This window comes from Abrus precatorius, unplaced genomic scaffold (genome assembly GCF_003935025.1).
Source record: "Abrus precatorius isolate BTA unplaced genomic scaffold, Abrus_2018 Scaffold10, whole genome shotgun sequence".
Classification (NCBI taxonomy): Eukaryota; Viridiplantae; Streptophyta; class Magnoliopsida; order Fabales; family Fabaceae; genus Abrus; species Abrus precatorius.
In genome coordinates, this window is record NW_020874292.1 from 10,966,431 (window position 1) to 10,977,897 (window position 11,467).

At 33.4% G+C, this 11,467-nt stretch overlaps 1 protein-coding gene across 1 annotated transcript; it reads left to right on the top strand.

The window, feature by feature from the left end:
- Positions 1-2,977: 2,977 nt before the first annotated feature.
- Positions 2,978-8,054, top strand: LOC113851427 (endoplasmin-like). Its single transcript, XM_027481902.1, has 8 exons — positions 2,978-3,146; positions 3,322-3,346; positions 3,439-3,589; positions 3,671-3,880; positions 3,967-4,059; positions 4,155-4,217; positions 7,809-7,919; positions 8,001-8,054. The coding sequence occupies exons 1-8, from the start codon at positions 2,978-2,980 to the stop codon at positions 8,052-8,054; spliced, it is 876 nt and encodes a 291-aa protein (XP_027337703.1).
- The last annotated feature ends 3,413 nt before the right edge of the window (positions 8,055-11,467 follow it).

Consider the following 11,467-nt stretch of genomic DNA (forward strand, 5'->3'; position numbering starts at 1 on the left):
TTCTCATACCAGATTCACATAACAGTGCTCTATGAGCATAAAATAAATATTGTAGGATAACTGTAAAACAGAGCTCTCCTTACCTCAAAGATGAGCTCATAGAGAGATATTGAAAGGGGTTGAGAGTCAACTATAGAGGTTCTTCTGAATACTAAGATATATCCATAAGAAACAAAAATAGGAAAACGATCGAAGAAACTCAAGTTTAATCCGAAGAAACTTACTTAGAGTTGCTTAATTTCAACGTCCAAACTTGGATTCAAAAAGAGATCGGAGTTTCTGAGGCTTTAATCTAAGTAAAAAGAAGAGAGAGTTTAGAGAAACTTAAGAAAGAGACGTGACTTTAGAGTAAATGAAATTTTCCTGCTGGAAATATCTTAAATACCACTTAGCGCCGCGTGCTCTAACTTGCTTGAGTGATGACATCTCGCTTAGCGACGAGCATCTCGTCTGAGCAAGATATGCAGACAGTGGTCTCACCTACTATTTTCTGATATGTTCGCTTGAGCACAATAGTGTCTAGAAAGCATGCTATTTTTCTTGTGGATCCTCGCCTAAGCGACCCATCTCGACTGGGTGAGATCTTCATCTTGCTTGAGCAAGATCACTCTCGCCTGGGTGCGGTGACAGTTGGACAACATTTATCTTATCTCGCTTGAGAAAGAATCATATCGCTTGAGCGAGATAGCCCTACAGTAAAGTATTCTTGCACGGTCAATCTCGCCTGAGCGAGATTTACCTCACCTGAGCGAGTTCTCCTACACCAAAACTCCTCTAAAAATCCTCCAAACTTTCATCTAATTGCATTCTACTACTATTTAATATTAAAGAAAACATAAATCCCTAAAAGTGAAAAGAGGATGTTACAGAAACAAGGAATATACGTTTTGCTTTGGCAACCGATGGAATAAACTCCCATGGCATGCAAAGTAGCACCCATAGTACATGGCCTGTGATTTTGATATTGTATAATTTACCTCCATGGCTTTGCATGAAGCGAAAATATATGATGCTTTTTTATTAATCTCTGGTCCTAAACAACCTGAAAATGACATTAATGTGTACTTGTCTCCTTTAATTGAAGATTTGAAGTTGTTGTGGGAATTTGGCATTGAAGTATATAACGGGTTTAGAGATGAATTTTTTATGTTGAAGGCAATATTATGTGGTACAATTAACAAATTTTCTGCATATGAAAATATATCTGATTATAGTATCAAGGGTCAATGTGCATGTCTAATATGTTTTAAAAAGACAGATTATATCAGACTTGAACATTATCACAAGAATGTTTTCATGGGGCATCGTGGATGGTTGCCATGAAGTCACCCTTTCAGAAATATGAAAAAAACATTTAATGAAAGTTGTGAACATCAACATTGTCCTTATTTAAATAAAGGAGAACAAATATTTGATAAGGTTAAGGACATTAGAACTACTTTTGGAAAACCATTTGCCAAACAAATTTTAACTGGAGGTTGGAAGAAGATGTCAATTTTCTTTCAATTATCCTATTAAAAATCATTACACATAAGACACTTCGTTGATATTATGCATGTTGAAAAAATTATTTTTGAAAGTGTTGTTAGTACATTATTAAACATCATAGGAAAAAAAGATGGGATCAATGCAAGACTTGACTTGGTAAAGATGAGAATATGATCCGATTTAGCACCATTAAAGAAGGGAAAACACACATTTTTACCACCAACCAACAAAATGTATCCTTTCTAAAAATGAGAAACGTACTTTTTGTGAGGCTCTTTATTCAGTTAAGGTTACTGAGTGGTATTCATCAAACATTAAAAGTCTCGTATCATTGAAGGACCTAAAGTTAAAAGGGTTGAAGTCTCATTATTGTCATATCTTAATGGATTATTTGATTCTTGTTGCTATACGGTCTATTCTACCAAAAAAAATTCGTGTTGCAATCACAAAGTCGTATTTTTTTTTTCAAGTCAATATGTAGCAAAGAGATTGATCCTGCAATACTACCAGCTTTGCAAAACCAGATAGTTGAAACTTTATGTGAACTTAAAATGTATCTTTTTACCTTCATTCTTTGATATTATGGTTCATTTGACCGTTCACTTGGTGGAAGAGACAAAATTGTGTGATCCTGCATATATGAGATAGATGCATGTCATTGAAAGATATATGAAGATTTTAAAAGGATATGTTAAGAATAGAAGCCAACCAGATAGGTGTATTGCTGAACGATATTTAATATAAGAAGCTGTTGAATTTTGCAATGAATATTTGTTAAATGTTGAATCAATTGGTCTTCCAAAATCTTGTCACACAGGAAAGACTTTAGGGGAAGGTAGTAGTGATTTTCAGCAAATAGAGATTCCTAGACTATAATGGGGTCAAGCACACTTATATGTTTTACAAAATACTCCTGAAATAGAACCTTTTATCAATATGCACAAATCTATACTGAAGCATAGAAATCCTAACAGAGGTGAGAATTGGATTACAAAAGAACACAATCAAATATTCATTCTATGGCTACAAGAACATGTGGGTGAGCAGTTGGTAGAGAATAACAATTCTGTTATTTAGAAGATTGATGGTTATCAAAAGGTCTTTGTGTTAATACATTTGCTTACACTTCTAACTTAATGAATGGCTTCACCTTTTACACAAAAGAGCATGATGACCAAAACACAATGCAAAATAGTAACGTAACTCATGTTGCTCAATCATTACATATATCTAGTGAAAAGGATAGAAACCCAATTTATGCCAATATATCATATTTTGGGGTAATTGAAAACATATGGGAGTTAGATTAAATTAAGTTTCGAGTAGCAGTGTTTGGATGTAAGTGGATTGACAACAACAATGAAGTTCAAATTGACGACCTAGGCTTTATAAGAGTCGATTTTAAGAAGGTGAGTTATCAAAATAACTAGTTTATCCTTGCATCATAGGCTCAATAAGTGTTTTACGTCCCAGATCCTATTAACAAGTCATGGTAAATTGTCTTCTCTCTAATAAAATCAATGCTTTAACTGATGGCGAATTCATGGAAGAAGAAGTTAATGTAGAGGATGATCCTTTGAGAAGTGTAGAATACATGTCAAATGCAGATACAGTGATATATGATGGAGACTTTTATGCAAGACATGATCATGAAGAGGGTATTTAGTTAAATCTATCATTTCATTCCATAAAAAGCCATAAGAAACTTAGTAAGGTTCTTAAAAAAAGAAAAATGTGCATTTATAAATTTGAATTTAATAGTTTTTCTGTTTATGAATGTCATATATCACTTTGTATGTAATTATTTGTTGCTAATAATGTATGATCTTGCAGAGATAACCTTAGACAAAAGCTTCAAGTAATTACTTGTCAATAAGCACAATGCATGTCTTTTATGCTTATATTTTTAATTTATATCTGTCTCATCACTTATAACATTTTATAGATTAGATGGAATTCAAAAGGGCAACCTATTGACCCTAACAGATCAAAATTTGGACACTTTATCAAATTTGTTACTAGAAGCATTGTGCCAATTAGTTATTCTGATTGGACAAGTGTGTCTGCTAACATTAAGGAACATATATGGGATCAAGTAGAGGTAAATATAAATGCTTTCAATAATTGTATACTGTTATAAAATGATGGAGCATATTTGATATGTGTTTTATGCACAATGTAGCAAACCTTCAATGTGAAAGATGAGCACAAAGATTTTGTACTTTCATTGGCTGGACAAGATCTCCGTGCATTCCATACACAGATGAGGAAATATATTTTGGACAAATATGGAAATTGTCTCTCCCATCCTCGAGAAAAGTATCATAGATTCATCACTGTGACTGATCACTGGATAGAGTTTGTCAACCAAAGCTGCATAGAAGAATTTAAGGTAATTTCTCTTTTATTTCAGGTAATTATTATGTCATTTACAATTATTAACTGATTTGGTGAAATTGTATATTTTTTACAATTCAGAAAGAAAGTGAGGCGGATGCAATAAAAGCTAAAGGAATGTTGTACAGATATATGAGGTCAGTTAAAGTATATGCTCAGTTAGAGCAAGAATTGGTATGTATTATTTTAGTATATGAATTGCACATTTATAGGTATTTTATTATTGTCAACACCCCAATTTTATTTCTAATATCTACTACTTCATGTAGATTGCTTCATCTAGGTCTAATGTGACCTTTGTACCTCAACATGTCCTATGGAAGGCTGCTGGCGTAAACAAATAGTGAGGAAGGAAAACATATTGGAATTCATATGGCGACATTAGTTGAGTGCCTCCAGCATCAACCTTTATACTAGGTAATTGTTTTTCCATTTGTGTAATTATAGGAAGCAAAAATACTTTATGTTCATTTCCTTATTTAATGCATTTCAATTCTTTTTTTGCGCTATAAGATATTTGTGTGAAGCTTACTTGTATGAGACAAATAAGGCAAGTAGATTTTCATTTATATCTTCATATGAAATGGATGAAAAGCTCAATCCAAACCCACATCAACATATAGCTGAAATGTTGAAGCGTCATATGGGTGAAGATCACTTGTTTCTTGCATCTTACAATGTTGGGTAAGTCATTCTTATGAGCATTGATATTTGTTTTATAAAGTTTGTAATCTCAAACATATATTTTTTATATTGGTAGGGAACATTGGGTCCTAATTGCCATCAACACCTCTGATGAGACAATGTATCATATGAATCCTCTATGCAAACCACTAAAGAACAGAACACATATGCAAAACCTATTTAATAAGTAAGCATGCATGCATTTCAATAGTCTATCTTGCAAAAGTGGTTGTTGAAACGTAACTAACTTGATTTATCCACTATTATTAGTGCTCTTGTCACATATTGAGTAGAGAGGCAAGTGCAACCCTCTAGGACAATGATAAATCAAACAAGATGAGTTACTGTACAGGTATATATATGATACAAAAACCCTTTTTACTTTAAACTTATAACATTGTATATAAATCTATGTTAATTCTGGTTTTTATATATTTTTTCCTTCACATAGTGTCCAAAACAATCAAATAATGATGACTGTGCATCTTATGTGTGTCTCTTCATTGGAGATGTTTTACACCATGGCCAAACTACAATTCCATATAATGTAAGAGGATCATTTCTATTTCTTAATGTTAAGTCTTTGCCATTTAGTTTAAATTTAACTTAACTAACTTTGTTGTGTCTTGTTGTTTTGTTTGCAGTATTTTCTAGATTTCTAGATTGCAACATTTCTTGACGAGAGAATTCATCAAGTGCAAAAGGAGTGGTGTGCATATATGTACCATAGATATTTAAAGGACATATTAAGAACAATAAAATCTTAGTGCATTTTTTTCACAACATTTATATTTTTGTAATTTACCTAAGGTAACAAGTGTATAGATTATTTTTTCTCCTAGTGGTTCTTTGTAATTATTTATTACACAAATGCATTTTTGTTGTATTGTTTACTTTGGGACATTCGTATATATATTCCCAATTGCTGATTGGATTTCTAATTTTATTTTGTTGAATGCTTTCATATTCTGCTATGTCAGAAGCTCTGGTTTATACATGTTTATTCTGTTTGCATTGTTTATAAGCAGGAATATTTGTTTATTAGGTATGCTAAAATTTGAAATATGAAAAGTTTTAATAAAAAAATTTCAAAATTTTCCTAAGCTTAGAGAGCGGTTAATGAAAGATCGCTCTTAGAGGTGCACTTTAGAGAGCGGTTCCCGAAAAATCACTCTCAGAAATACACTTTAAAGAGTGGTTATTTGAGAACCGCTCTTAGAAATACACTTATGAGAGCGGTTCCAAAATAACTGCTCGCAGAAGTTGACATTTTAGACCGGTTAAATGTAACTGCTCTCATAAGTTTCACATTAGAGAGCAGTTGGAATAGAACCGCTTTCAGAAGTTTTACATTAGAGAGCTTTAAGTAGGAGTCGTGCTCTCTGTTCTATATCTTTGGAGAGCGGTTGAATTCGCTCTCTATTCTACATTTTTATGTGTTTAAATGGTATTGTGTATTTAAACAGTCTAATAGGGCATTAGATATATTTTTCTTTTAAAAATGTGAAGTTGATTATCTTCTTGTGCAACAAATAGAATTATCTTCTTTCATCTTTCATTGACACTTTTTGAATAAAGTATATCAAGCCTAACTCTGTAAAGTGCTTGCATAACTTGTTTACCTATGTCACTACACTATGGTAATTCCTCTTTATCTTTGACACGATTCTTTTGCATGCTACAACTATGGTAGATTATGATAGAGTTGATGTAAATCAAAATATTGTGTGATGATAATTGCAGACAAGAAGAAATTTAAAAGGAGTGGTGAGGATTCAATCTCTTGTTCAAAAGAGACGAGTAAGGAAGCAAGCTGCAATCTTATTGAGCAAGCATGCAGCCTTGGTTTGAATTATAACTCTAAGTGACTTCCACCAAATACTGCTATGATAAGGCCATTTTTCTAGCAAGGTTTGTCAATATGTTTCTTCCAACTTTATTTAATGTATATATACTTTTTTGTTCTTGTATGTTGTCATAGTCAACCTTCCATCCACACTCGTTAAAATTCTAGCCCTTTATTTTTTTGGTAATATTTTCAATCCTTTGAATCCCTTTATCAAATCTATTTTCGCTTGCTCAATAATTACATAGGTAATTATTCAATTCGAGAATTATTGAGTGCACAGTTTGAGTTGTTGAGTTGTATAACACTTGAGATTTTTAATTTTTGCATGTGAATTAATGTTTTGCTGTCATTAGGGAATTTCCATTTAGATAGTAAGAACACTGAAGTTTTTGTTTAATTTTTGCATGTATGAAATGTGTTGCTTGCAATTATTTTTTTAAGCTTAGTTGAGACTTGAGGATTAACCTTGATGGCACAATAATCTACATAATTTTGCCTTGTCAATATGCATGAAAAAGAATAAACTAAACCAGTGAATACTTTATATTAGGCAATGGAGTGTAGATGTAGTATGCTGAATGTTGTTTCCATCAACTCTCTTCTATACTGTATGTGATTAAGTTTCTTTTGTTTGTCATGAGATGCATTTTACCTTCTTGTTTTAAGATGCTGCAAGCTACATTCTTGTCCAATGTTTGTGGCTAACATGGGAGATCCTTTAAGAAAGTAGAATCATAAGAGAACTACATATTTTATGGCTTACAAGGGAAATTTATTCCATTTGATGAATGTGAATGAAGGATATGGTGATTGGAATCATTTATGCATTTTTCTTTTTCTCTTACTTTACAAAATGTTTGACTCTAACAATATTATAATTTCAGGTAAGAATAATCAAAGAAAGACCCGTCAAAAAGGCATTGATATGATTTAAGATATTGCTGAAAGTGAAAATAAAGAAGTTGGTAGCTACGCACTAATCATCTTTAGTTTTTCAATATGAATTTATTTTCCTATATGAATTGAAAAGATAGTTTCTTGTGATTCCATTACTACAAGAAATTCTAGGAGAACTTTGGTAGGTTCATGAAGTTAGGATGCATTAAGGACAATAACTTGGGTACATGTCTATTATTGTTGTACATGATTTTCCTTAATGTCAACACCAAATGAGCCTGTTTTTGCTCTTGTTATCAGGGTAAGAAAAAGAAAGTCAAAAAGACTAAAATTGAGAAGTATTGGGACTAGGAATTACCAAATGAAACAAAGCCAATATGGGTGAGTTGGAGTTTCGTATACTTTCATGGTGTTGGGATGTTAATGTACTACAATTTGTGTATTATTTAGTTGTGTGCCTCTTTTTCTGCTCTAGCTTTGTTTCTTTTTGCAGATGCAGCACCCAAAGGAAGTCCAAAAGGATGAGTACATGTACAATGAATTTTACAAAAAGACTTTTAATGAGTTCTTAGAACCACTTTCATATACTCACTTCACCGCAGAGGTATGTTGATGATTTTGGCTCTCAGCAGAAGAACATTTCCTTTCAGCAGTTATGAAATTAACTTGGCTTTAAACTGTGTAGGGTGAGGTTGAGTTCAGAAGTATTCTTTATTTTCCAGGGATGGGACCTCTTTAATGAAGAAGTAGTGAACCCTAAAACAAAGAACATATGTCGATATGCATGTGTTCATCTTAGATGATTTTGACGGTGAGTTTGTTGTGGGGTTTAAATTGAAATTTGTCATGTGTATTTTGCAATTTATGATACTGCTATTTATTATTATTATTATTATTATTATTATTATGAATTATGATAGAAGGAAAAATGTCAAGTCTATGCTCCATGTTATAACTTGTAATTAATAGGGAGATAGGTAGGATAACCATTGCACGTCTAGTTAGATCTCTTATTCATGCCTAATTTTATAAAAAAATGGTTTATCCAAATGTGTGACTAGTCTATATTATATCACAAGTCATTATGACTATCACTCAAACCATGTAATTTTATGTTCAAGTTTTCTACTTTTAGTCACTTGCATTGTTGCTAAGAAGGATATTTGCTAATTTGTAGCAATGGTAATGTGACAGTAGTGAAAGATGTCAAAGCAAAAGTGCTCACCCTTTTTTCTTAGTGCTTAAAGAACTCATCTAAAACTAATTTTTCATTCCCAAACCTCCTTGAAAGTGCCTCCTAGGTCTCAAAGGAAGGCTCCCCCCCTCCACTTCGTGCCTTTTACTCAACTTCTAGTTTTGGCCTCGCTATTTCTTATTGCTCCTTGCTTTGACTTAGTGCTTAAGGGACTTGTCAAAAGTCTATCCCCATTGCCGAAACTCATTGGTAAAGATTTCTAGGTTTCAAAGGAAGACCCCCTTTATACTTTTTTGCCAATTGGTGCCTTTTAATTGAACTTCTCCTATTACTCACCCCTTATGCTTAGCACTTAAGGTACTTCTCCTATTCCCTGTTGCTAAACCTCCTTGAAAGTGCCTTCTAGGTCTCAAAAGAAGACTCCCTCTCCACTTCTTCTCTATTTGGTGCCTTTTTGCTTGACTTTCAGTGTTGGTCTCGCCACTTTCCCATTATTCTTCCATTTTGCTTATTACTTCAAGAACTTGTCTAAAACCTATTCCTAACCATCGAATGTTGTTAGAAGTGCCTCCTGGGTCTCAGTGGATGGCGCATAATCTGCACTTTCTTTGCTTGGTGCCTTTTGGCTCGACATCTAGTGCTCGTCTCACCAATTTTCTCATTACTTGCCTTTTTTGCTTAACGCTTATGGAACTTGTTTAAAACTCATTCTACAATACCAAACATCATTGGATGTGTCTCCTAGGTCTAAAAGGAAGGCTCCTCTCTACTTGATACCTTTTGGCTTGACTTTTAGTTTTGGCCTTGCCTATGTCTCATTACTTACTCCTTTATTTTAGTGCTTAAGGGACTTTTATAAAATTCATTACCTACTGTTAAACCTCTTTAGAAGTACCTTTTAGGTCTCAAGGGAAGTCTATACCTCTATTTTTCTCTACTTGGTACCCTTTTGTTTGTCTTATGGTTTCAGTCTTGCCACTTTCCCATTGCTTGTCCTTTTTTCTTAGCACTTAAGAAACTTTTCTAAAACCTATTCCCTACTACCAAACCTCTTGGCAGTGCCTCCTAGGTGTCAAGGAAAGGCTCACCCTCCACATTTTCTCTACTTGGTGTCTTTTGGCTCGACTTCCGATTTTGGTCTTTCCATTTTCTTATTACTCGCCCTTTTTGCGTAGCACTTAAGGATCTTGTTTAAAACCTTATCACCACTGTGAACCTTCTTGGAAATGACTACTAGGTCTCAATGTAAGTTTTCCACTCACTTTTTCTCTACTTGGTGCCTTTTGACTTGACTTTTGTTTTTGATCTCGCCACTTTCCTATTACTAGCCCTTTTTGCTTAGTGCTTAAGAGACTTGTCTAAAACCATTCCCAGTTGCCAAACTTTTGTGGAAGTTCCTCCTAGGTCTCAAAGGAGGACTCTCCCTTCACTTCTTCTTTGCTTGGTGCCTTTTGGCTTGACCATCAGTTTTGGTCTTGCCACTTTCTCATTACTTGCCCCTTTTTGTTAGCGCTTAATGTACTTATCAAAAACCCATTCCTCACTACCAAATATCCTTAGAAGTTCTTCCTAGGTCTCAAAGCAAGATTCCATCTCCGCTTTATGATTGTCTCGACTTCTAATTTTGGTCTCGAGGCTTTCTCATTACTTGTCTCTTTTGTTTAGCACTTAAGGAACTTGTCTAAAACTCATTCCCTACTACTAAACCTCTTGGGAAGTGCCTTATATGCCTCAAAGAAAGACTACCCTCCGTTTCTTCCCTGCTTGGTGTTTTTTGGCTCGATTTTCAAATTTGGTCTCGCCACTTTTTCATTGCTCCCCCTTTTTTGTTTAATGCTTGAGAGACTTGTCTAAAACCCATCCCTCCCTCTCTAACCTCCTTGGAAGTGCCTTATACGTCTCAAAGGAAGGCTCTATCTTCGCTTGGTTCCTTTTTCTTTGATTTTCAATTTTGGTCTCACACTTTCTCATTACTTTCCCCCCTTTTACTTAGTGCTTAAGCGACTTGTCTAAAACCCATCCTCGAAGCCAAACCTCATTGGAAGTGCCTCTTAGGTTTCATAACTCAGGGAAGAAGAGTTTTGCACACATTTCTTAAGCACTATGCAAAAGGGGAGATAAATAGAAAAGTGGCGTGACCAAAATTAAAAGTCAAGCCAAAAGGCATCTGGCAGAGGTTCGGTGACAGAAAATGAGTTTTGCACACGTGCCTTAGTCGCTAAGCAAAAAGGTGAAGAAATGGGAAAGTGACGAGATCAAAATTAAAAAATGAGCCCAAACACACTAGACTGAGAAAAAGCGAAGGAGAATCCTTCTTTTGAGTCTTAAAAGTCATTTTCAAGAAAGTTTGGCGACAAAAAATGATTTTTGCATACATTCCTTAGTTGCTAAGCAAAAGGGAAAAAAAATCATAAAGTGGCAAGACCAAAATTAGAAATTAAGCACAAAGGCACTGGAAAAAGAAAAAATAGAAGAAAATTATTCTTTTGAATCTTAAGAGTCACTTCAAAGGAGGTTCACCGATAGAAGATTTATTTTGTACACATTACCTAATTTCTAAGTAAAATACAACCAAAATAAGAAAGTGACGAGACCAATAAAAATGTATCATGTGAGACATAAAATTAAAAATTTATTTTAAAATTGACATTTGTCATACTAAAAATATACACATACATTTTAACTTTCTCTTGGTTAATTTAATATAAAATTGACTATTAGATTAAAAAGTGAAAAAAAAATTAAAAAATAAAATAATATATATATATATATATAAAACATTATAATTGCATTATTATACTTGTTTAATTTTAATAAGATTTGACACAAATAATCAAATAATGTAGTTATAATTTAGTAATTAAATTGATAAAAAATTTATATAAAATTATTAATATAAACAAGTTGGAAATGCTTTCGATTAATTGGAATGAAAACGGATTGATGCGAGAATGAGA